Source organism: Mya arenaria, chromosome 8 (assembly GCF_026914265.1).
Source record: "Mya arenaria isolate MELC-2E11 chromosome 8, ASM2691426v1".
In the NCBI taxonomy this organism is placed as follows: Eukaryota; Metazoa; Mollusca; class Bivalvia; order Myida; family Myidae; genus Mya; species Mya arenaria.
In genome coordinates, this window is record NC_069129.1 from 25895237 (window position 1) to 25923182 (window position 27946).

General features: G+C 35.6%; 2 protein-coding genes across 2 annotated transcripts in view; one reads left to right on the forward strand and one right to left on the reverse strand.

Annotated features, from left to right (window-relative positions):
• Positions 1-27946, reverse strand: part of LOC128242162 (rotatin-like) — a 62115-nt gene that overhangs the window by 23626 nt on the left and 10543 nt on the right. The window contains exons 14-22 of the mRNA XM_052959227.1: positions 23067-23193; positions 22561-22686; positions 21576-21692; positions 20956-21095; positions 19332-19500; positions 8692-8791; positions 4023-4120; positions 3325-3445; positions 2587-2683 (exon numbers count right to left, since the gene is read on the reverse strand). Of these exons, the coding sequence (XP_052815187.1) occupies positions 2587-2683; positions 3325-3445; positions 4023-4120; positions 8692-8791; positions 19332-19500; positions 20956-21095; positions 21576-21692; positions 22561-22686; positions 23067-23193 (1095 nt within the window). The remainder of the gene's footprint in view (positions 1-2586; positions 2684-3324; positions 3446-4022; positions 4121-8691; positions 8792-19331; positions 19501-20955; positions 21096-21575; positions 21693-22560; positions 22687-23066; positions 23194-27946) is intronic.
• LOC128242164 (uncharacterized) lies at positions 14160-17409 on the forward strand. The gene is made up of 2 exons (XM_052959233.1): positions 14160-14602; positions 15340-17409. Exons 1-2 carry the CDS (start codon positions 14271-14273, stop codon positions 16763-16765), a joined length of 1758 nt encoding a protein of 585 aa, XP_052815193.1. The 5' UTR covers positions 14160-14270; the 3' UTR covers positions 16766-17409.

Genomic DNA, 27946 nt, shown 5'->3' on the forward strand with positions numbered 1-27946 from the left:
CGTACAAGACTTTTGGATATTGTAGTTTTTGTAGACCGGAAAAGACTTTTGGCCATAAGTATATTATATGTCTAGCATCCGAGTCTCCAATTGACCCACAGCACTGGGCAGGAAAGGATAAGAACTGTACCATTGAAAAAAATAATCTTATTCTCTTTACAACAAATGCCTTTGATTAAAGCAGATTTTACTGGAATCTGTACTTGATCAAAGCTTCCACAATATCTCAACTTTTGTCGTGGAAAAACTGAGAATCAATAAACAATATCCCAAACGTAAAATAATAATTTGTGAAGGCCCTTAGGTGAATTCTTGACCCTTGACATTCCCGCCAACCCCCACACACATCCTGCCCCTAGAAATTCTGAGGGGCTAAAACAAGAGGCACATCAGTGCCTGTGCTCCACTGGCCAAAAGGTTCAAGCAAAGACCACCTAACGAACATTTTCGTCAAGTTTCATAGAAATACAATCATCAATTTTTGAGGAGAAGTTATTTATTTATTTTTTTTACTTTAATAGCTCTGGCTGCCATGTTGTGCAGTGGACCGAAATGATTTGGGCAATTTGAGTAAAGGAGCACCAAACAAACATTTCTGTCAAGTTCTATCGAAAAAAGGTCATCGGTTTCGACGACAAGTCGTATAAAGTTTTTTTTATTTTTTAGCTCTGGCAGCCATGGTGTGCAGTGGACTGGAACCATTTAACAAATTTTGGTTAATGACCACCCAAGGAACATTTCTGTCAAGTTTCATCAAAATCTGATCATCGGTTAACATTTAATCTGAATAGATTATGAAGCAAATATCTAACCTGAACAAGAACTGATGAGATAGAATCGACTTGGTGTTTCACTTACACTTTTCGGCCATTTAAGTTACTAAAAATAGCTGTTTCATAAACTTTCAGAATGTCACTTAAACGAAAATTAATGTTCAGTCTATATATACTTTCCTATGTATAAATGTAAGGTTTTTAAATTGATCTTTTTGTGAGAACTTTATGCTTATATGTTTACTCATAAATTATTATTGTTTAAAAATTATTTAAAGATGCTATACGTGAAAAATTAAGACATTATTTTTTTGCTATTAAAGGGAGGTAATTCAGTAGTAAAATGTAATCAAAGCTATTAAAGCATGGCATTTCTTTTCTAACCATGTTGATATTATTACAGTCTATTCAAGCAAGATGCCTTTTGTTTTTACATAGTACCCATAGGTTCTGAAAAACAAGGAGCACTATTCCCAACAGAAGGATGTCACTCCCTATCACTGCATGAGCATCATAATAAAGAAATGTTTACTCAAACTGCAAGCTGCTCAATTGAAATAGGTATTTACCTCAAGCATACAGTTTTATAATGTGGCAAAATAGTCGGACTACTAGATTGTCATTGGGACTAGTAAAATATGCCATTATGCTAGTCCAACTGGCTAGTAGGTTAAAATGTTTTTCGTGAAGACTGCGGACGAGAAGTCCTTAAAGGTTTTTCTATTTTTAACTCTCGCAGCCATGTTGTGCAGCGGACCGGAACCATTTGGGCAATTTTGGTTAAAGGGCATCCTGATGAACATTTATGTAAAGTTTCATCAAAATCTGATAATCGGTTTCTGAGAAGATGTAGTTTAACGTTTTTTTCTATTCTAAGCTCTGGTGCCCATGTTGTGCAGCAGACCAGAACTGTTTGGGCTATTTTGGTTAAGGACTACCCAAGTAACGTTTCTGTCAAGTTTCATTGCAATACGATCATCGGTTTCTGAGGAGAAGTCGTTTAAAGGTTTTTCTATTTTTACCTCTGGGGGCCATCTTGTGCAGTGGACCGAAACCATTGAAGCAAATTTGATAAAGGACCATCCAAGGAACATTTCTGTTAAGTTTCATCAAAATCTGAACATTTCTGTTAAGTTTCATCAAAATCTGATCATCAGTTTCTGAGAAGATGTTCTTTAAAGGTTTTTCTATTTTTTTGCCCTGGCAGCCATGTTGTGCAGCGGACCGGAACCATTTGAGTTATTTTGGTTAAGGACCACCCAAGGAATAATTCTGTCAAGTTTCATCAAAATCTGCCTATCCGTTTCAGAGGAGATGTCGTTTAAATATTTTGCTATTTTTAGCTGTGGCGGCCATATTGTGCAATGGACCAGAACCATTTGAGCAATTTTAATAAAGGACCACCCAAGGAACATTACTGTCAAGTTTCATCAAAATCTGCCGAACCGTTTCAGAGGAGATGTCGTTTAAAGATTTTGCTATTTTTAGCTCTGGCGGCCATATTGTGCAATGGACCGGAACCATTTGAGCAATTTTGGTAAAGGACCACCAAAGGAACATTCCTGTGAAGTTTTGTCAAAATCCGCTTATCAGTTTCAGAGGAGATGTCGTTTAAAGTAAAAGTTTACGCACGCACGCACGCACGCACGCACGACGGACAATCTGTGACGACATAAGCTCCATGGCCTTCGGCCAGTGGAGCTAAAAAAATCCCAAAAGTAAACAAAAGAAGTGAATTCTCCCCCCCCCCCCACACAACCCCAAAAAGCATCCAACCCCACCCACCTACAATTGATACTCTAGTTGCTCTTACCCCATGAAGAATCTAGCTTGTTCATCAAACAGCAACAACGCCAGGATATGAGACACCTCGTAGCATGTTCTATCATCATTTGACAACAGTAGCGCAACTGGAACAGAAAACAAAAGAAGGTCTATGTTTTGAATTAAACAAGGGGAATAACTCAGAAAAAATATTGAGCCAGTATAATGGGTCCTACCAAACATCTCTTCCATGTCTAAATTTTTATTCACCTTTATAGCACTCCAAAGCAGAATGCCTGGTTTTGGACAATTATGTGAAGTTAAAAATTAGCGAGGCTGCCATTAAATCATTTGATTTGTTTTTATGTGTGTAGATATGTGAACACTCAACTCGACGTGATACAGGTCACCAGAAAAGCGTCCTATAATAATATCCCCTATGTATTTAAAAGTTGACAGGATTTACCAGTTTTTTTGTCTGGCTATTTTTAGCAACGCAAAAGTAGTTCCCAAATTACACACAGTACTCGCATGGTAGGGAATCAGAAAATGACACAGGTTTTTCAATATGGCATGCTGTATTTTCACTGTTGGTTATGGAAAAGGAATTTGATTGGCATATAATAAAAGCTGGTCTCATGTGCCAGTCTGTGTATCAGGGAGAAGTCCTTAAAATGTATGCATTAAAACTGCTTACCTCTTGCAAGTGTCAGGTTCAAGCAGGTATTGTGTGCCAGTCTGTGTCTCAAGGTGAAGTCATTAAAATGTATTCAATAAAACTGCTTACCTCTGACGAGTGTCAGGTACAAGCTGGTATCATGTGCTAATCTGTGTCTCAGGGAGTAGTCATTATGAACGATGCTTCTCAGAATGGATAAACAACCAGGGAGGTATGCCTGCATGGCACTCTGGAAAAAAAATGCTTAACATACATTGTACATGTTGGACTGCATTTTAAATGTTTGCAATTTATTTTAGTTATTGCCAAGTTGTTGTAGGATGATTTGGCAACAATAAATGACAACTGAATGACTAATATATTACTGTGACTTTTTATTCTTTACGAAGAAATAAAGCGACATGGTAGCAAGAATCTCACCTACCCTGAAGCACTGCCATCTAATTCACTGTGTTTAACAAAAATATGTCTTTAGCACAAAAATCAAGTAAACTAGCTTATCAGACCTTAATGACCTAGAAATATATGACCCTGAGAAGGTTACAGACCACTAAATAAATTTCCTATATATTCTACAGCCGATTTGCATGCAAGATAACACTGATTTCTTGTGCTTCACCACCCCGATCACCATATATGGGTAGAAAGCTCCACTTGTGTTCTAAACATTAAACAGCATTGTTAAAAAATGTTACCTTTCTCCTAAGAAAAATTAAAATGTGTCAATTAAAGGAAAATTAATAAGGCATGTAACAATGAGTAAGCACTTCTGAATTGGTGTTATTTGCCCTTAGAAAGCTACATACTGTATTAGAGTTGCCGTCTTTGAGAACACCAAGCTGGATGTGTTCCAATATCTTTTCCACCCCACCATCTTTTTTGAAGGCTGCATGCAAGGAAGGGTCTGAAACATATTTAGATTGTCGGAAAACAGCTCATTGAGAATATGTTTCTTGCTAGTATATACCAGACTTTAAATAAAAATTCTTTTATGTTGTTACTTGTATCTTTGGCCAAAAGGAGTTTCACAAAATAAAGCATATATATAAATAGGCCTTAAAAAGTTTGTCTTTTCAACCAATGCTTTCCTTTTTCTGGTTTAAAACTGCCATAAACTTTAAAACAGTGCCTTATTCATGAAAATTTATATACAAAAATCATTAAACCGTTTGTCATATATGTGTGAGTATTCGCCTTATAATGTGACTATTGCTATTATCTACAAGGTTCAATCTTGTCATATAATGTGACTATTGCTATTATCTACAAGGTCAATCTTGTCAAAAACTGTGACCATAAATATTATCTACAAGGTTCAATCTTGTCTAAAAATGTGACTATTGATATTATTTACAAGGGTCAATCTTGTCAAATAATGTGACTATTGCTATTATCTACAAGGGTCAATCTTGTCAAAAAATGTGACCATAATTATTATCTACAAGGGTCAATCTTGTCATATAATGTGACCATAACTATTATCTACAAGGTTTAATTTTGTCATATAATGTGACTATTGCTATTGTCTACAAGGTTCAATCTTGTCATATAATGTGACCATAACTATTATCTACAAGGTTTAATTTTGTCATATAATGTGACTATTGCTATTGTCTACAAGGTTCAATCTCTTGTCATATAATGTGACCATAACTGTTATCTACAAGGTTCAATCTTGCCATATATTGTGACCCTTACTATTATCTACAAGATTAAATTTTGTTATATAATGTGACTATTACTATTATCTACAAGGTTCAATCTTGTCATATAATATAATGTGACTATTGCTATTATCTACAAGGTTCAATCTTGTCATATAATGTGACTATTGCTATTATATACAAGGGTCAATCTTGTCATATAATGTGACTATTGCTATTATCTAAAAGGGTCAATCTTGTCATATAATGTGACTATTGCTATTATCTACAAGGTTCAATTTTGTCATATAATGTGACGATTACTATTATCTACAAACTATTGCTATTATCTACAAAGGTCAATCTTGTCATATAATGTGACTATTGCTATTGTCTACAAGGTTCAATCTTGTCAAATAATGTTCCTATTACTATTACCGTAAAACTGCGTTCACTTGAGGTCGCCAGGGACCGAGACAAAACCTCGAGGGAACCGATGTTTCGAGCGACCCGATTTTCAATTTTCCAGTTTGATATGAAATATCTTTCAGTGTATTTTAAGTTTGAAGTCGTCAAACAGACTGTTTACTAAGACACCGATTCTTTCCTGTAAAGGACGTGAGTGGGCGTGTTGGTGTCTTGGTATAAGTAATGGGTCCTTCATTAGATTTCTCAGGTGTTTGACAATTATTTTCTTTCATTTGGGTGTGACATTTTGAAAGTAAGGAACCCGATCAAGCTATCCCCCCAGTCATGGGTCCTTCACTAGATTGCTCAGGTGTTCGACAATTTGTAAGTTCTTTCTCATTTGCCAAATTGCAAAGCAAAGTGACAAGAAGGAATTATTTTCAGAGATTCCGATGTTAGATCGATATGGTAGTGTTTTAATCATATTTTATTACTCATTTAAATTTCTCACAATTAACTTCTCGTTATTAACTTGTCATAATTATCATCTCAAATGCCCATATCAACTAATATCGGTCATGCGTTAACAGTGATAAACGGTTTTTCACACCCTTCAAATTGCCTTTTAACTGTCATTGCAATTTTTACAACTTGCGAAAATTTTAACACCTGGCAATTGTTTGTTTATTTTGGAACACGCGTTTGGGAAAAAGTGTGAAATTATGACCTCGAGGGAGCCATAAGGTTTTGTGCACGATTTGTGTACTTGGGACCGAGGATATTGCTCGACTGCTCGACATAATTAGGTTTCGAGGCAGCATGGGTATATTTTATATGAAAATAGAAGGAAAAAAGTTCGGGACCAAGCTCCGACCTCGAGGGAACGCCGGTTCTCGAGCGACCGCTTGTTCGAGGGAACGCAGTTTCACTGTATCTACAAACTATTGCTATTATCTACAAGGGTCAATCTTGTCATATAATGTGACTATTGCTATCATCAACAAAGGTCAATCTCGTCATATAATGTGACCATTGCTATTATCTACAAGGGTCAATCTCGTCATATAATGTGTCCATTGCTATTATCTACAAGGGTCAATCTCGTCATATAATGTGACTATTGCTATTATCAACAAAAGTCAATCTCGTCATATAATGTGACTATTGCTATCATCAACAAAGGTCAATCTCGTCATATAATGTGACCATTGCTATTATCTACAAGGGTCAATCTCGTCATATAATGTGTCCATTGCTATTATCTACAAGGGTCAATCTCGTCATATAATGTGACTATTGCTATTATCAACAAAAGTCAATCTCGTCATATAATGTGACTATTGCTATTATCTACAAGGGTCAACCACGCCATATAATGTGACTATTGCTATTATCTACAAAGGTCAATCTCGTCATAAATGTGACTATTGCTATTATCAACAAAGGTCAATCTTGTCATATAATGTGACTATTGCTATTATCTACAAGGGTCAATCTTGTCATATAATGTGACTATTGCTATTATCAACAAAGGTCAATCTTGTCATATTATGTGACTATTGCTATTATCTACAAAGGTCAATCTCGTCATATTATGTGACTATTGCTATTATCTACAAAGGTCAATCTTGACATATAATGTGACTATTGCTATTCTCAACAAAGGTCAATCTCGTCATATAATGTGACTATTGCTATTATCAACAAAGGTCAATCTGGTCATATAATGTGACCATTGCTATTATCTACAAGGGTCAATCTCGTCATATAATGTGACTATTGCTATTATCAACAAAGGTCAATCTTGTCTTATAATGTGACTATTGCTCTTATCTACAAGGGACATACTTGTCATATAATGTGACCATTGCTATTATCTACAAGGGTCAATCTCGTCATATAATGTGACCATTGCTAATATCAACAAAGGTCAATCTTGTCATATAATGTGACTATTGCTATTATCTACAAGGGACATACTTGTCATATAATGTGACAATTGCTATTATCAACAAAGGTCAATCTCATCATATAATGTGACCATTGCTATTATCTACAAGGGTCATACTTGTCATATAATATGACCATTGCTATTATCAACAAAGGTCAATTCTTGTAATATAATGTGACTATTGCTATTATCTACAAAGGTCAATCTCATCATAAATGTGACTATTGCTATTATCAACAAAGGTCAATCTTGTCATATAATGTGACTATTGCTATTATCTACAAGGGTCAATCTCGTCATATAATGTGACTATTGCTATTATCAACAAAGGTCAATCTTGTCATATTATGTGACTATTGCTATTATCTACAAAGGTCAATCTCGTCATATTATGTGACTATTGCTATTATCTACAAAGGTCAATCTTGACATATAATGTGACTATTGCTATTCTCAACAAAGGTCAATCTCGTCATATAATGTGACTATTGCTATTATCAACAAAGGTCAATCTGGTCATATAATGTGACCATTGCTATTATCTACAAGGGTCAATCTCGTCATATAATGTGACTATTGCTATTATCAACAAAGGTCAATCTTGTCATATAATGTGACTATTGCTATTATCTACAAGGGACATACTTGTCATATAATGTGACCATTGCTATTATCTACAAGGGTCAATCTCGTCATATAATGTGACTATTGCTAATATCAACAAAGGTCAATCTTGTCATATAATGTGACTATTGCTATTATCTACAAGGGACATACTTGTCATATAATGTGACAATTGCTATTATCAACAAAGGTCAATCTCATCATATAATGTGACCATTGCTTTTATCTACAAGGGTCATACTTGTCATATAATGTGACTATTGCTATTATCAACAAAGGTCAATTCTTGTCATATTATGTGACTATTGCTATTATCTACAAAGGTCAATCTCGTCATATAATGTGACTATTGCTATTATCAACAAAGGTCAATCTTGTCATATTATGTGACTATTGCTATTATCAACAAAGGTCAATCTTGTCATATAATGTGACTATTGCTATTATCTACAAAGGTCAATCTTGACATATAATGTGACTATTGCTATTCTCAACAAAGGTCAATCTCGTCATATAATGTGACTATTGCTATTATCAACAAACGTCAATCTGGTCATATAATGTGACCATTGCTATTATCTACAAGGGTCAATCTCGTCATATAATGTGACTATTGCTATTATCAACAAAGGTCAATCTTGTCATATTATGTGACTGTTGCTATTATCAACAAGGGTCAATCTTGTCATATAATGTGACTATTGCTATTATCTACAATGGTCAATCTGGTCATAATGTGACTACTGCTATTATCTACAAGGGTCAATCTTGTCATATAATGTGACTATTGCTATTATCTTCAAGGGTCAATCTGGTCATAATGTGACTATTGCTATTTTCAATACAAACCTTGCAGTATAATGGCGAGTTGGTCCACGGCAGATTTTTTCACACCAGGATCAACTGAGAGGGATGTAAATATCTCATACACCTTGCGCAACCCATCCACCTGTAAAGCATAACAAGACCCTTTAAGAGATAAATAGCATTAATTTAAAAACATTCAATGATCGCTTCTTTATTTTGAATTAGAACTATCACTTGGTGTGATTAATACCCTCCAAAGCAGAATTTTCTGTAAAAAAACAAAATAAGTATAATAATCAAAGGGCAATAACTCTTATTCATCATACACCAAATAAGGCTTTTTTACATGACACTTCTCCTCAACACAGTCAACATGTGAGTCATGGATGGATTCCTGGTTCAAACGGTATTATGCGCCAATGGAGGGCTATTCCATAGGACGAGCAGCCTCGTTCTGGGATTGACCTCTACTAAATATAACTATGGAAAAAAACAAAAACTCAGGAACTAGTGAAAATGAAATGAAAATGTATGTGTATTTTGACTCTTCTAGTGTACATCAATAGAGGAACTATATGCTAAAAACGCTATACTATACAGTTACATTCCAAAGCATGAACATTATATCAAAACATGGAAAACAGTTTAAAGCACATACATGTTACTACATTATTGTAGCACATGTCATTCATATCCTCATGGTGATGTGAGCAATGTTGCACAGAAAACAACACATTGGTGTGAAGGCCGATTCCTTAAACCTTTAATTGGCAAAGGCCTTTAAATTTACCGAAAACAATAGCAATTGTTGGTGTCACTTGTCTAACAGCTAGTTATTGTTAATTTACAGAGACTTTTTATCGTACCTGACGATATGTACCTAAATGACTATGACGTGTGTTTAGTGTAATCTTACCACATTTGTACCTCTGGCATTAGGGGCAAATGTTTGTAAAAACAAGATTCAAGATTCAAACATATTTATTTAGTAAGATAAACATAATTATGAATTCGACAACACTTTGTTTTACATAGTAGGTTTTCGAAAGATACTTTTTCCGAATATTTTCATATGTTTTACAAATACTGACAAAATGATCCTCATCTTCCAAATCACCAGAACCACCTATTAAACAATATCTTTGCTCATGATTTATTCTATCATTGCCGTTTTGGCCAGTTTCAATACGTAAAGGGTGTGAAGATAACCTGTTTTGTAAAAGCAATGCGGTATGTTTACGGTACATTGTCCAAATAAACAGAAAATTCAAATATATGTTTAAACTCTCTATACATAAATAAAACAGGGCTGATCTGTACAGAGTTAAACCATGTTTGTTTGTACTGGTCTATCAATCTTTGTTTATATAATACATGGAAATAATTTTTTTTACATTCATGCTGTTTGGGTTATACCAAATATTTGTGAAACCTGCATTATCTAATAAGTCTTTACATTTAATGCCCAATTACTTTTACCTCTTGCAACATAAACCAACATACTTTCATATAAATGCTGTACAATAATATTATTACTTTCTAATATTTGACACCAAAACTTGATAATTCTAACATATCTATTAATATACAAAGGGTATCTACCTAGCTTGCCATACACAGCTGCTGTACAAGTTGAGGTTTTAACATGTAATATTGTTTTACAGACTTTCAAATGTATACGTTCTATTTCCTTATTACTGTATTATATCATGCATAGGACGCACTTTTTTACCCCCAATTCTCGTCTTAAAAATTGCCTGCGTCCTTTCTATGCTATTAGAATTTCATCTGTTTTTTTCCAAGTCCATTTCAGGTCGAAAATATCGGACTGGGAAAGAACGCGGTAATAGTAAGTATCTGTACTGCGTCACCGAAGAGAACAACTGACATAGGTAAAATCACGCAAGTTAACACACGCAGAATAAATATATTGAATGTTTACTTTAAAATGATTTATTGAGAAATAAATTGAAAACAAACACGAGTGTTTACTTTTTTATAAAAGGGATGCTACTCACAAAAACTCGGTGTGAGTCAGCACTTTAACTGGATTGAGTTATAACGGGAACGGAAAATCGGGAAACGAGGTAAATATCAATTAATCGTTGTTCATGATTTTAATGTTTCGATATTTTACAAAACATTTTGGTTGTATGTTACTGTTTTAAAAAATTAATAAAGGAATGTGCATAACGCAAAGTAGCATTATTGTCACTATCAAATCTTTTCAAATGTGCGAAGGTGTGAAAAACACCCGCTGTCTGTCATTAGAAAACATCAATAGAACAAACTATTGCGATGGTAATACTGTATGGTCGTTTGTTCGCATTTTAACCGAGGTGCCTTCCGCTGGCAAGGCTAATTACCGACACGCATTAATTATGCCGACATGCTTTAATCCGTGCAGCGACAAGCCTTATCAAAACAATCATCAGTTTTGACAATACACAGTTTTGTTGCGATTGCAATGGTTGCAACGGTTGACTGTCATTCAGAAGGCATGTCGGGACTATTGCAACGGTTGACTGTCAGTCGGGACTATTACGGCATTTGTGTAAGTCTTATAATATGCGTGAATGTTCTCAAAATATCAAGACATATATCATTGTTGTGTTCGCTAAATTACCAAAATACGACGATAATTATCGAAATACACAAGACACTTTTCGAAATATGCCTTATATACAATGTTATAAATACTTTACCAACCTCAATTTTTCGGCTCCGATTTTGACATTTTTCCGCTGCGTCCTATCTTTTATATTAAGGGTTTTTACCCGTTTTCTCAACTATTTTTTTGCCTGCGTCCTATCTATGCTAGCGTCCTATACATGATATAACTTAAACCCCATATCTCACATGCATAATTTAATATTAAAACAACAATAGAATCAAATATTTGACAAATGTACTTGGCTTAAGTATAAAAGGTTTGACATTCACTAACAAAGTATTTAATGCCTTTAGACCTTTACCAGCTTAAGTGCTTTGATTTAGTTCGAAACTTCCCTTGTAATTGAATACAGTGTCTAAGTAATTAAAATTATCTACAACTTCTAAAGGTTTATCTCCATATAGCCAGTTCTCAGTAACTTTAACATTGCCTCTTTCTAAACACAATGACTTTACTTTTATCAGGATTAAATTCAAGTCCCCATGTTTCGCAGTATTCAAATAAAAGATAAAGACTTTTTGTAATTCTTCAACGCTTCTGCCAAGTTTGATTCTAATCAAACGTTTGTATAGCATATTATTAACACACAAATTTTGTCTATAGCTATCATTGTTAAATGCATTAAATTTCTGTAATGACTTCATATAAATATATTTGGCATTTCTACACTCGTCATTAAACTATTCTGCCTTTTTACTAAAATTATGCTCACTATAATTTTTTTCCAAATAGACTTTCCTTTTTCAAAATAATGGGTCCGTTACATTAACAATAACTTTGGTAAATTTTCTTTAGCATCTTTACTGTTTAACCCATTATCATGGATTATAGAGTGTAAAAACAAAACACACGAACAGAGATGTAGGCAAAAGGTTTAATATTATATTTATTAAATGACAAAAAATTTAATATTGGAATACCGATTTTGACATTCGAATACCAAAGGTTTGATCGAATATTTGAATATTCGTTTGCATCCCTATTTAAGATCCATGATTCTAATACATTTAGATATGTCCTTAACTATTGCATTCAGACAACTTGACTCAAATAAAATTAAAATAAAAACATGAATAATTTTTATCAAACATGCATTAATGAGCAATAGCTGTAATCATTCTTCACATTGTTCATTTAAATCTCGCTCATTACCTAAGGCTCTGTATTTGTATATGGATATCAATTTACAAGGTATAAAAGCCGAATAAAGTTATTGACTGTGCTACAGATAAAATACTGCTTCTTTAGCCCATGATCATTCAACTTATAATGACAATACATACAAATTTAAGTTTTTCTTCATTAGATTTGCATTGAAATATCAAGTGTACAAGCAAAATCACATGTGTCCTTTATATAAGGCCAAAAAAAACAAAAACCTGTGTTTCCGGTAACATGGCTAAAAAAAGGGGTCGGTAGGTCAGGATTTTTTTTGATTTTTTTATTTTTTTACACTTTCCATATCATGCAATTTTCTGTTGCATCAGATCAATTATGTTATATCTACGCGTTTCCTTATTTACAAAAAGTCTGATAAAACAGCATTGTTTACTGTCTGAAATCATTTCCTTACCTTCGACTACCGTATTTTCCCGCAAATTTTGCCCATGAAATCTGGTGTTTTTTGGTATACAATACTCGTTTGTAAGTCGTGATCGGTTTTATAGGAAAAATCCAGCATTTCAATTTCAACAAATCTGTGATAATGTCCTAGTCAAACAGTCAATTATCAACTATGTTTTTAATTTGCTTGAAGAAAATCCCCGAATTTCTTGTCAACTGTGAGCTCCTTAAACTAGGCCTTCAAGTGGAGGTAGGTTAATAAAAAAAACAATTAAACGCGGTTATGGATTTATTTTACTATCATATTTTCGTACATTACTACAATCAAAGTTTCATTCATATTTATAGTGAATTCAAACATTTCGGTCATTGTTTTAAGATTCCCAGATGACGATTATTGATTATTGTTTTTTCGATCGTATGGTATTTTCGTACCAGCCTAGGCGAAATCCTTGCAATCAAATGGTATCCGACTGACCGAATTAGATACAAACCATACCCACAATCCTTTGATCTTATCACCGCTCGTGCTCTGACGTCACAAATTGTACTGGTTGATCTGCAGCCGACACATTCCAATAAATGTGTTGTTAACTTTCGCAGGTTTTTGTTTGGATTTCAGTTGATGGGACTTAAATAAGGCGAAATAAATAACCATTGATAATTGCAGATAAATAATATAACAATTAATGAAATGTGTATTGGAACCTGGCAGTTAGCCTGCATGAATTCGCAATGATATATGCAAAGCCTAATCGTAAAAAAAAGTAAGTTTTATTTTGGACATGGGTATGGATAAATAACACCGCACACTATAATTCAAAATATTTTCATTAAAAAGACAGCAAAATATGTCGCCAGTGATCAACCATGTGTTTGGACCGTAAACATGCGTTTGCCAATTTTAAGATATTGGACAGGGTTCGCCACCCTCCGCCATTTTGTTTTCCCGCCTTGGTAATACATAATCAGGAATGAAAGTATATTCTCCGGGGACATTGAAAGAGAAAAAACAAAAATAATAACGAAATATTTAAAGAAATATATTTTTTTACGATAGAGTTTATTATCTTTATTTTTTTTACTTTTATGTCTAAAAAAAGATTAGGGTCGGCGAGGAAAAAAAGGCTTGGTCGGGTCACCGGAAACACAGGTATTTTTTTGGGCCTAAGACAGGTTTCGTATCATGCTAAGTTTCTTTTTCCAGTAGTGTATCATTAAACTTCCTTGTTGAGAATTGATCATGCAAAGCACTATGGGATATGTATATAGTAGTCAAGGGGATAACATGGCTTGAGATCTTGACATGAAAATTTAAATCTTGCTGGAAATTGTGACATTTAACAAACATTTTGCATGGAATACTTAAACTTACTGATTAAAAATGGCTTCAAAGCACACAAAGTCCTTCAAAGACTCAATGGCATCTGATTTGATCCATGACTTTGTCTGCTCTCCGTGTCATGAGGACAAGCTTAATACTGAGGCCAAACATTTCTGTAGGGACTGCTCCAAATACTACTGTGACAAATGCCTGACTTTTCACTCCAAAATCCACAAACAGCACACTGTGTTGGGCCGAAAGGATGTGGACAAGTGGGTGGGGCAGGGCGACAGCCTCATTTCATGTGACCTTCACCCACAAGAGGTCATTAAACTTCTGTGTGAGGACCATGCTGAGATGTGCTGCCTCCTCTGTGTGTCCTTGAATCACAGGTAAGTGATTATTATCTCTTCTTTAAAAAGCGGCTATTTTATTAACATCAATATATCTAAGGATGAGTAAGTTAATCACTCACTGCTGATTTTTCTTATGATTTGAGTGCAAACTAGAGCTCCTGCCTATATGAATGATTTAAATTCATACATATTACAGGATGTAGGTCATATTTCTAAGCTCAAGTTGTCTTGTCCCAAATATCTAAGTGAAATATGATATGCTATAATAAAAAACAAAAGAACAGTGGAGAAAACCTGATTTAAGTCTGAAAGCATCAAGGTCATATAATGGCAATTACACATAGGAGACAGTAAAATTTCACACTGAAAATAAACTCCAATGCAATAAATAGAAAACATTATGTAAGTCTATTTGTGGGGTTGTATCAATTCAAGTTGCTTGCATATTCCATATCCAGACCTCAGACCAAAGGTTAAGAGAGAAGTGATAAAACACAACCGATCAATGGACTAAAATTGTATCATTTTAATTTGCACCTTTAAAATATTTGTTTTATTAAAGTAATACTGTTATAGTTTTCTTCACTTTTTTTTAAAATGACTTATTTTGTTCATGTTTAAAGAATTGTACAGGTAATTTGGGAATGCATGATACTGCATGAACGTTTAATTAATATTAGGAAAACTTACATAAACAAGCACATAAAACTATTTAAGATTTTATAATAATTTAATCCAGTCACTCATTCACTATTCTGACCTCCTTTTAACAGGATGTGCAAAAGCATTAGCTTGATCTCAGACCTAGCTAAGGGTGTATACAAGATGGCCAATTTCAAGCAGCTTCCATGCAGGGTTGCTAAGGTAACAACAAGTCTAAACCAGGTCAGAGAGGTCAAAAAGAAGAACCAAGGCTCCTTGAAGACCTCTGGCAAATCCATGCTGACAAAGATCACGGACCTGAGGAAGTCACTGAACCAGCTGCTGGATGAGCTGGAGAAGAGGACAGTCAAACAGATGGACAGCGTCCTGTCTGACCTGGATGTCACACTTCAGAAGGACATTGACTCCTGCACACTCATACATGACCAGCTCAAGGCCTTGATGGACACCATCCAATCCCAGGGCAAGGACGATGAGTCAAGCTCCTACATTGGCTTCAGGAAGTGTGAAGAGAAGATGGCAGAAGCCAACAGCCTGCTCCAGGAGATGTACACAAAACCTGAATTGACCGCCACTTTCAAGCCTGATACCAGAGTTACACAACTGCTGTCTGATATGCATTCATTAGGCAAGCTCCAGGGTAATCAGGAAACACTGACAGGCCATCAAATGTCTGACATGAAGTCTTCTGAACAGATCAGGCCATTGCATGATATATCAAGGGTTTTCACAGTTAAAAACGAATCAACCTTTAATGTGAAAAACAAGAGAGATACAGGAAAGAATAATTCCTGTTGTATTGTTGGTATTACAGAACTTCCATCAGGAGAGATTATTCTTGTAGATAACAGCAATGACAGAGTGAAAATATTGAAAAGGAAGTATAAGGTAAAAGCCCAATATTATGTCCCTCAAAAGCCCCAGGACATCTGTCATGTGACTGGTAATCAGGTGGCTGTAGCAGTAGACTGTGTTAATCCTGTCAGGCATGAGGTCCACTTTCTCACTGTGTCAGCTGGCAGCATCAAGATGACCAGGAAGTTCTCAGTTGATCATGACTGCATGTCCATCAGGCACCATGGGGACCAGCTGTATGTGGGCTCCGAAACAGCCCTGTACCTCTACACCACAGACGGCAAGCAAGTCAGGAAAATGTATGAAGTCACATCAGGAGGGCAGACAGTGGCTCAATTTGCTATAAACCAAGATGGCAAGAGGATATACATCTGTGAATATACCAATAGCAAGATCATTACAATTGACAACAATGGCAGCATTCTAGCCACACTTGAGGATCCAGACATTGTAAGGCCATATGGTGTACAAGTGAGTGAGGGTGGACATGTGTTTGTGTGTTCATGGCGCTCCAACACAGTGGTGCAGGTTGACCAGGAAGGCAAGAAGAAGCTGGCCACACTGGTCAGGAGGAGGGGAGAGGGCATCAAATATCCATGGGCAGTTTGGTACAGCACCCACACTGGCAGACTGATTGTGGGTGGATTACAAGATGACATTCTGGTGATGGAACTCCAGTAGAGAGACAGTCAGAAAGTCAACAATAGTTGTAAAAGGTTTATGAAGTGATGGAAGGAAAACATTGAGAGAGACAGAACATCAGATGCAAACCAGTAATATTACATATTGTAACTGTAACTACTTGAATGTGGTAATCATATTTTTAACTATGTTTAATTCAATTCATAATAATCTGTATGCTTATCTAGATTTTACTAATATTACTTTCAAAATACATTTTTAGATAAACAAGAAAAAAAAAAACAGAAATAGTGTAAATATATAGTAAGTATGTGTGTTTGTTTATATTTGATAATTGATATCTGTATTTGTTAAAACTTTTTTAAATTTACTTCTGTATCATGCAATACCTCATGAAATGATTCAATATTATCATAAATCAAATAGCACACTTTAGTATCATCAAAAACAAATATTCTAATTTAGTATAATCAATAGTTATGTTAGCTGATGTATATATTATTATCATTTAAATTTCATTACTGTTAAAATACAATACATTTAAGTAAGATTTTTTAAATTTACATCTCTATCATGCAATATATATCTCATGAAATGATTTAATATTATCAAAAACAAATAAAGTGATTAACGGTAGTATCACCAAAAGAAATATCCTGATCTAGTATCCTAAACATCTTATACAGTAATAAATTGATTTTGAAATGTATATTATTAGTTTAACTGACCCTTGAAAATAACATTGACCCAGAATAAGGCCACACTGTTTATTGTCATGTTTATCGTCAATTCCATTTCTCGACACCTGTCTTGGTATAGTGATCTGATTACGATACCCTCACGAGCAATAGTTCAAGAGATTGGCAGTGTCTTTTTTACCATTTTGGGAAGAGGCTCAAAGCTTTTTTCATTGAAAAAATGCCCCTTTTTTAACTATATTTAGGAATGCCAGTTAATTGCTTTAAAGTTAGACATAATAAGATTGTTTTCTTTGATAATACATCAACTTTTCCGTAAAAAAACATACGGGGACCCAATTTTTTTAAATCAACTTTTATTTTTACATTTTGGAACAAGAGTGACACTCACAAAATACGCCCATCAATAATTTCTTGGATTCTAAGACAACTTACTGTCACATTGGCCCTTTGAGAAGCAAGCTTTTCAAGAAGCAAATGATTTGGCACAATATGGCATTAACAGTAGAAAAAAAAAACTTTAATTCGAGGGTTTCGAGTCAAAAGGTGCTAAAATGTCTATGAAATTCGGATAAAAACTGTTCAAGTTTGAGAGTAGACAAAGCTAAAATGGCCAATTTTGATAAATTCAGGGGGCCATAACTCTGGAGTGCCTAAAGCGATTAGGCTGGTTATCGACCTTGACCTAGATATTTCACCAACAAACACTTTAATGAAGTTTGGTGGAAATTGGATGAGAAATGTTCAAGTTAGAGAGCGGACAAAGCTAAAATGGACAATTTTGACAAATTCAGGGGGCCATAACTCTGGAGTGCCTAAAGCGATTTGGCTGGTTATTGAACTTGACCGAGATATTTCACCAACAAACACTTTCATGACGTTTGGTGGAAATTGGATGAGAAATGATCAAGTTAGAGAGCGGACAAAGCTAAAATGGCCAATTTTGACAAATTCAGGGGGCCATAACTCTGGAGTGCCTAAAGCGATTTGGCTGGTTATCGAACTTGACCTAAATATTTCACCAACAAACACTTTCATGAAGTTTGGTGGAAATTGGATGAGAAATGATCAAGTTAGAGAGCGGACAACATTGTGGAGCCGCCTGCCCGCCCAATTTTGACAAATTCAGGGGGCCATAACTCTGGAGTGCCTAGAGCGATTTGGCTGGTTATCGAAGTTGATCTAGATATTTCACCAACAAACACTTTCATGAAGTTTGGTGGAAATAGGATGAGAAATGTTCAAGTTAGAGAGCGGACAACATTGTGGAGCCGCCCGCCCGCCCACCCAATTTTGACAAATTCAGGGGGCCATAACTCTGGAGTGCCTAGAGCGATTTGGCTGGTTATCGAACTTGACCTAGGTATTTCACCAACAAACACTTTCATGAAGTTTGGTGGAAATTGGATGAGAAATGTTCAAGTTAGAGAGCGGACAACATTGTGGAGCCGCCCGCCGCCCGTCCGCCATGGGTGTTCCCATAATACGGCCATCGTAAGATGGGCGTATAAAAAGTATATTTTTTAACTTTGAAAGTGTGGCAGAAATTATTGGTCAGCATATTTTTCACTTGCTTGGTTATTTCTGGTTTCAGGCAAGGTATTCACTATCCCAAGTATACCTTACATTTACATGAAACAAACTAGAGCTATCACAGAATTAATGAATGCCCCCAAAGACAGGGCGAGGCTGGAACTTGCTGACACAAATGCAACTCAATTATATCCCCAGCATATACCAAACTTAAGACTGAATGAAGGTCTACCTTGTTATAAGGAAATGCTTGTTTCGTGTCAATATCTTGACAGTTTTTCTTAACTGATGATAACAGTGATCACACCAGAGCTTGAACATTATATTATTCCCACCCCCTCCCCCCTAAAAAACAGACCAACAACAAATCTTACCTGAAACACAGACCGCCCTAAATCGTTATCTACTGAACGTGGTGTATTAACTATCAGAAGATTTGCAAGGTCTGTAACATTCAGCTCCGAAAATATGGGTAACCGACGCACACCGCCTTCCTCGTTAGATAGGTACCAGGATAAGCGCTTCAGTGCCTCTGATCGTACCCTGTATGCGGATGATGAAATCAGTTTAATATATTTCTACTATTATATTCCACAACACTTTCTTGTTATTTTAGTTTCATACTTCTTTATATATCACCTTTGAGAAACAACTTATAACAATATTAAACTAATCACTGTCTTTGGCATAATGTTATGGCCTGGTGGTGTGTAAGCTCAATTATACTCGCACCTTGCCCATTTACTAAAATTGAAATGATTTAGATATTCAATAAAAAAAATCAGCAATGTTTTGGAACTTTTTTGAAATGGGAATTGTGGCTATGTAGCTATTAACCCCAGAATTCGTCCCAGAACTTACCTTAAATGACTGGGTATAAGACGATATGGGGTATTAGACGCAGGCAAAAAAAAAAATCCGTGAAAAATCTAAGAAAAAACTTTGGATAGGCACTGAAAAGTACTTAGTGTGACAATTTGTTTCTGGATGGCACTGAAAAGTACCTTTTATGACTATTTGTATGACTTTTCTGACAGTATATTATAAACGATAACCTGTCGAGAATGAAAAGTGAAGTTATGCAAAAACCTTATTTGTACGGGTTTGTTCTCAAAATGTCAACACCTACAGAAAAGAATAAAGAACGTGGAAAAGTGCAAAAAAACAAGACAATTATCGCATCAGTTTGTAGTATTGGTATGTTAAACAGGTCTAAAGGCAGTGCAAATATTTCACACCTTATCGTACACCTTACAAAAAATATTTTGACAGTACCCAACTTTGCTTTTTTATATGCATGTTTAATTCAAAATAATATTGAATAATTTTAATAATTTTAATCGTTTAATATCTTTTTTAAATTATAAACGTCTTATTATTTACCGTATCCCGATCTTCAACTGCCGTTTTTACCCATATACACTAAGTCATTATGACGTGAGTAACATCCCTTTTAACATAAATCTAAACAAACCTTCGGCCTGAAATCAACCTCAGAAAAAAAGTTCAAAAGTTTGTTACTGGTTATAAGACGCAGGCATGTTTTTACATTGAAATCTTAGGCAAAAAAAAGTGTGTCTTATACCCATTCATTTACGGTACTTCTCATTAAAGGTCACCATGACCTCAAATCAATGGGGGTCGTCTTTTGACCCCGTCAAATTTGCATATCACATTTGCTGACTCTGGAACACGACATTCAATGGATATTGATCATAAACAAACGTGTGACAGACAAGGAACAAAATCATTCCTTTGTGCCTGCTATGCTCACCAGGCGACACAAAAGCAGACGAGCTGCAACTATTGTGCGATTCTTGACTCACCACAATTTTAGACTCATTAAGGTGCAACTCGAAAATTTAAAGCAATATTAGAGATTCAGAAAAGTATCAAGCCAACTGAGCTATTAGCCAAGATGATGAACACTCACAGACCTGTAAAACACACCACTACAACATTAACCCCCTTTGCGTCTGAATACATCCCCGAACTTACTTTAGGTCTGTAGACATCATACAACGCAGAGTTCCCCGGAGTTTCTCCCCTCGAGTGATCTCACTTGGGGAAGTGGAGGGTTTGGTTTCCAGCAAGGCTAGAATACTGGTTCCCAGCACTGTGTTAACACTTGCATAGGACTGAAAATATGTGCAAATTTCAGGCTTTCAATAAACCAGCAGCTAAGAAGTAGCGAAAAAATATCGCTTTTTTCTCTCACTAACATGTGAATAATCAAAAGAACATTTATTTCTTATTTTTGTATTCTTTATGCATTTTCTTTTTTAATGCTTTGACCGAAATATCATGCTATTTTTAGCTTTCTCTTATTTTCACTTCAATGAAAATATCAATTTTTATTTGATTCATTGATTTCTGTGATTTAATTCATTGATTTCTGTGATCACATGGTGGAATATTTGATCTTACACCCAAATTCAACAACTATTTATTTATTTATTCATTAAAAACAACAATCAAGAGTTTTTATTTGTCAAGAAAAGAAATACAATTACTTGTTACTTTTATTTATGCATACTAATAAAAACCAATGATGTCTTGTTTGAAGTTCAGTTATAAACTTGAAACATGTTACAAAATAAAATCCATACGCATCATACCTGCAAAATCGGAAGTGCCCTGGCAAGTTCTTTCAACATTAACTGCCATAAGGCTGGGCTCATCAGTAACTGACTCTTTAACAAATGAGTCACTAGCTCACTGGCTGCATTGGCCACCTTGGATACAAAAAAACAAACAAGAAAGATTATTCAGTTTCACAGCTTTAATAAACATAGTGCCATGGCTGGGCTCATCAGTAACTGACTCTAAAGAAGTAAGTCACCAACCCGCTTGCTGTGATGATTCTCAGGGATAAAACAACGAGTTAGATGGACACTTGGACACTAAAACGGCCAAGATCTTTATTGAAATGACCCCCTGGCTCTTAACTCACTGGCTGCCCAAGATCATTCTGTATAATAGGAATCTGCTAGCTCTTCCAGTAAATCATGACACCACCATAACCTATCTTAACATCTGCGTCTGCATTAACATGGTCAACAACAACTAGTCATGTCACTACAGTAGCTGATGGGTCATGGAAGGGTGCTGCACCCTGTCCTTTGTCAGTGGCAAGATTCTGCCCTCATGGAGACCTGACTTTATAGAATTAAATGCTCAAGACTGTCAAATATTTCTTTTGAATTGTCTAAAATGTATAATTATGTTGTAAATAAATACACACTTTACATACATGTCTGTTGAAACCTAATATTACTGCAATGAGACACGTTTCTGACATTTTCTGCCAAATTCATAATGTTTAAGTCTTTCAGAGCCCGATTCAATGTGCCGTTTTTACCCTTAGCACCCGCTTCTTTTTTTGCAGCACCCAGTCCTTTTTAAATCCTGGCTAAAACCCTACTATTGTATTTTAAATTTGTATGTTTTTTTAAGAAAATAATTTGAGAGTTTGACATAGTTTTGATAACATTATCAGTTTTGTCACAAAAAAAAACACCTTGACAATGACTCCAAAAAGTTCCAGGTATTCCAATGAAACTTGGTACAAATGCTGCCTGTGACAAAACCCTACTACTGTACCTTTGTATCCTTATCAGCGAGTCCAAAGACAACGATCTCATACAAGATGTCGGCATCGATGATGAATCTGACCTTCTCACAGCTTGTTGAGCCAGGTTCGCTGGCTTTTAGCACACTGAGGTTCGTCTGAAAATGTAGAATGTATAACCATTGTTTTTTTCCATCCAACATTACGCTCATGTGTTAATGGTAAGCCCCTAATCATAAAAAAACGTCTTTTAAAAACAAATTTGGACATCGCAATGTGCTTTAAGTTTAAACTCTGAAAAAGGTCAGAAACCATATGTCAAAAAAGGGCTGTTTTTCAAGGAAATCCATCCATCATTACGCTAGCTTGTTGAAACATCATGCCCTATGTTTAAGAAACAAAAGAAACATCAGCGTCAACATATAACTATTGAAATTTTGCATGAAGTTATTCTTTAAAATTAATATCATAAACAAACTTGTCAATTTCTGTATCAACAAGTCAATCTATGAAACAGTAACCAATATTGATTACCTACCTTAACACATTGTAGTACAGCAGTAAATACGCCCAGTCGCAGCTTTTCTATTGGATGGGCAAGAAGCTGTAACAGCAACTTCTTGTAACGGGCCTTGTGATCTTCATAGTGCTGAGAACGACTACCACTGTAAAATTTATGCAGTGAATACTATATTAGGCCTGCATTATTTTAAATAATATATTTTGAAACAAGGGAGTCAAATGTCACATATATGCCAGTTCTGGTTTTAAGAAGCCACGCTTAAAGTGGTTGTAGTTGAGTCAAATTTGAGATAAGTGGTTTAACATTAAGACAAATTCAGAGAGTATACACTGTAAATTTAGTTTTTGCCATTTCAAGGGTCATAACTCTGGAATGACTAAGGCATAAGGGCTGGTTATCAAACCTGACCAAGACATTCTGCTCATACATATTCTGACTTAATATGATGATTGTATAAAGGATTCTGAATAATTGATCAGACAATACTGATGTTAGGTTATTTCTTTAATTAAAAGATGATTACCTTGAGTTACTCTTGCAACATGGCTCGTTATTCAACACCCCAAAATATAATGCCCTTACACATTCTAATGATCGGGCAATATTACTTTTTTAAATTTCTAAAATTAAAGGGAGTTGACTCTCGAATGACTTGAGCAATATGGCTGGTTATCTTACTTGTTCAATATTTAATGTCCATACACATTCTGATCAAGTTTTGGGATGATTGGACAAAGGCTCCTAGAGTTATTGTTCTAAAAAGACAAATTCCAGGTAATTTCACTAATTAAAGTGCAATAACTCTCGAGTGACTTAATGATATGGCTGGTTATAAAAAAGTCAGATATATTTTGTCAATTCACAATCTGATTATTTCCGTGATGATTAGATTCAGGCTTCAAAAGTTATGGAGGGAATAAGAACAATTTTAGGTAATTTCTACATATAAAGAGCCTTAACACTTGAGTGCCTGAAGCAACTGGCTGGTTATCAAACTTGTCCGAAGCATAATGCCCATACACATTTTGACTAAATTTGGTGATGATTGGACAAAGGTTATAAGTTATTGATCAGACAAGACAGCATTGAGATATAATCTATAAATAAAGGGCGATGATTATCGAGTGACACAAGCAATATGGTTGGTTATAAATGTAGTCCAAGATCCAATGCAAAATACACATACTGACCAAATTTGGGGATGATTGGACAAGAGCTTCTAATGTCATTGAGCAGACAACAAAATGGACACGTTTTTTTTTTTTAAATTGATGCTTGAAGATTTGAAAAGAATCCCCTTATACACAACTCACCAATTTTTATTTTTGATACTTTGAGTAAAATACAAAAACAAAACAATTACACTTTCCTTACATTGGTTTTGATTTCATAATCAAACATATGATCAATCTGAGCCGTGAAGCCAGAAGAAATATATATTAAGAAACAATGAGCTCATAACAAGTGATTAATTGATTTGAAATTGTCTGTTTATAGATCTTTATTTTTGTAAAACCTTCAACCTTCAGTATGCTTAAAAAACTGTTCAGATGCAATTCATTCAATTCAAAAATGGATAAACAAAAAAGTCGATAAGAAAAGCCATTGGTGAACGCCAGAGGCTGGGAAAATCTCTCCCAGTAAGAACAGTACTATATGCCCGACCAGCTAAAACTAAACAGTTTGGCCATCAGATAAGAAATGCACACTTATATCTTTCACACACAAAAAGAGCTTTCACTGAGAGTGAGGAAGACCACCATATGCCACCCGGACTTAAGAATGGTAAAACAGTATGGTTTGGAAAAAAAATCATCATATAACATGTGCTGTGTGCAATTTTTGGTTATCAGCTCAGGACATGAAAAGCACAACTCTTATTAAGTCCAAGACAGAACTACCTGGAAGCCAATTTATCAAGATTCCTAGAAGCTGAGTTTCATTCTTAGAAAGTATTTTCACTAACAGTACTATACTGTAGGAAAAAATCTTTCCTACATACAAAATGGCTCATAGATACAAAACCGCTTCTAGATACGAAATCGCTCCTTGTATTCTAAGACATAACTAATTTATTCTTAGCTTCATAAAAACTTATAGCTTATATTATCCCTCTTGAGTCTGTTTCCTATGTAGAAATTGGTGCTTGTGTCCATTTTGACAGGCCATGAAAAAGAGTCCCTGGTGGGGTTGAACCCACAACCACTGAGGTGAGAGAGAGTCAACTCAACCACTAGACAACTCCAACTCTGGTAGGATCTGAACCCATAACCACTCAGGTGACAGGCGGACACCGTAACCACTAGACCACTCACACCCTGGTGGGGCTCAAACCATAACCTCTCAGGTGAGAGGGGCGCACCTTAATCACTAGACCACTCCCACCCTGATGGGTCTCGAACCCACAACCACTCAGGTGATAGGCAGACACTTGAACCACTAGACAACTCCAATCCTGGTGAGGCTTGAACCCACAACCACTCAGGTGACAGGCAGACACCTTTACCACTAGACAACTCCAACCCTGGCGAGGCTGGAACCCACAACCTCTCAGGTGACAGGCAGACACCTTTACCACTAGACAACTCCAACCCTGGCGAGGCTTGAACCCATTACCTCTCAGGTGACAGGCAGACTCCTTAACCACTAGACAACCCCAACCCTGGCGAGGCTGGAACCCACAACCTCTCAGGTGACAGGCAGACACCTTAACCACTAGACAACCCCAACCCTGGCGAGTCTTGAACCCACAACCACTCAGGTGACAGGCGGACACCTTAACCACTAGACAACTCCAACCCTGGCGAGTCTTGAACCCACAACCTCTCAGGTGACAGGCAGACTCCTTAACCACTAGACAACTCCAACCCTGGCGAGTCTTGAACCCACAACCTCTCAGGTGACAGGCAGACACCTTAACCACTAGACAACTCCAACCCTGGCGAGGCTTGAACCCATTACCTCTCAGGTGAGAGGGGGACACCTTAATCACTAGACCACTCCAACCCTGATGGGGCTCGAACCCACAACCACTCCACTTTCACACTTACGTTCTTGATGTAACTGGTCCTATTTAACTACAGCTAATTTAAACATAACATTTTTGCAAACACAAACTATTTTCCATTCTACCTTAAACACAACATTTGATCAGCATTACATTCTGTACATTAATATTACATACAAGTACACCAGTGCTAAGAGATAGAACACTTCAGAAAGTATTATAACTTGACCAATAAAAGTAACAACCATTCCGTCACATTTAAAACACATGAAACTATACCCTTTGAAATAGGTATTAGTCAGAGAGCTATGTTAAAATAAAAATACCTGACATCAGCATTCTCATGTCTTTAAAAAAACAAAAAACAATTTCAATGTAAAAAAAGAAAAGAAAAGTATATTTCAGTGACTGTTTTGACCAAAATAGTGAATTACCAATGCATATTTTTAAAGCTGCACTCTCACAGATATACCATCTTTACAACTTTTTTAATTTTTGTCTTGGTGATGCCAATGATATAAGGTTTCTGACAATAAATCAGATTGTAGATTTTCATATTTCCGTTTAAAAATTAATGTTTTATGGCTTAAACCGTTCCTAACAGTTTAAGAAAAATGCATAAAACATCACTTTTTTAACTTAAATATAAAAATCTGTGATCTTATTTTTTGCCAGCAATCTTATATAACTTGTATCCATGGGTTTTCACAAAAATTGGCTTTTTCCAAGACAAAAATAAAATAGAAGCGCCGCAATGCGACGAAACCAGGTTTTTGTTATAGGCAATCAGAAATTATAGCCAATTAATTTGTTGTATGAGCAAGTTCAATCTGCAGCTTCATATAAGCTATATTCACATTAAGATTCATCACTATCCATCAATTCTAACTAAGTTATTGGGCAGAAACCATGTTTCTATTTTTAGTAACAGTGATCTTGACCCCACCCCCCTCAAAAGAAATTCCAAGCTTGCTCTTCACATAAGCTACTAGTACCTACACACAAAATTTCGTCAATATCTATCAATCCTAACTAAAGTTATTGGGCAGAAACAATTTTTCCAGTTTTAGTAACAGTGACCTTGACCTTAGCTCCACCCCCCTCAAAAGCAATCCCAAGCTAGCTCTGTACATAAGCTACCTACACACCAAGTTTTATCAATATCTATCAATGCTAACTAAAGTTATTGGGCGGACACCATTTTTAAATTTTTAGAAACAGTGACCTTGACCATAGCCCCACTCCCCTCAAAAGCAATCCCAAGCTAGCTCTTTACATAAGCTACCCACACACCAAGTTTAATCAATATCTATCAATGCTATCAAAAGTAATTTGGTAAAAAACATTTTTCTTTTTCAAGTAACAGTGACATTGACCGTAGCCCCTCCCCACTCAAAAGCAATCCCAAGCTAGCTCTTCACATAAGCTACCTACACACTAAGTTTCATCAATATCTATCAATGCTAACTTATGTTATTGGGCAGAAACCATTTTTCTATTTTTAGTAACAGGCGACCTTGACCTTAGCCCCAACCCCCTCAAAAGCAATCCCAAGCTAGCTCTGTACATAAGCTACCTACACACCAATAAGCTACCTACACACCAAGTTTCATCAATATCGGTCAATGCTAACTAATGTTATTGGGCAGAAACCATTTTTCTATTTTAAGTAACAGTGACCTTGACCATTTTTCTTTTTTAAGTAATAGTGACCTTGACCTTAGACCCTCCCCACTCAAAAGCAATCCCAAGCTAGTTCTTTACATAAGCAACTTACACACCAAGTTTCATCAATATCGGTCAATGCTAACTAAAGTTATTGGGCAGAAATCATTTTTCTATTTTAAGTAACAGTGACCTTGACCGCAGCCCTCCCCCCTTAATAGCA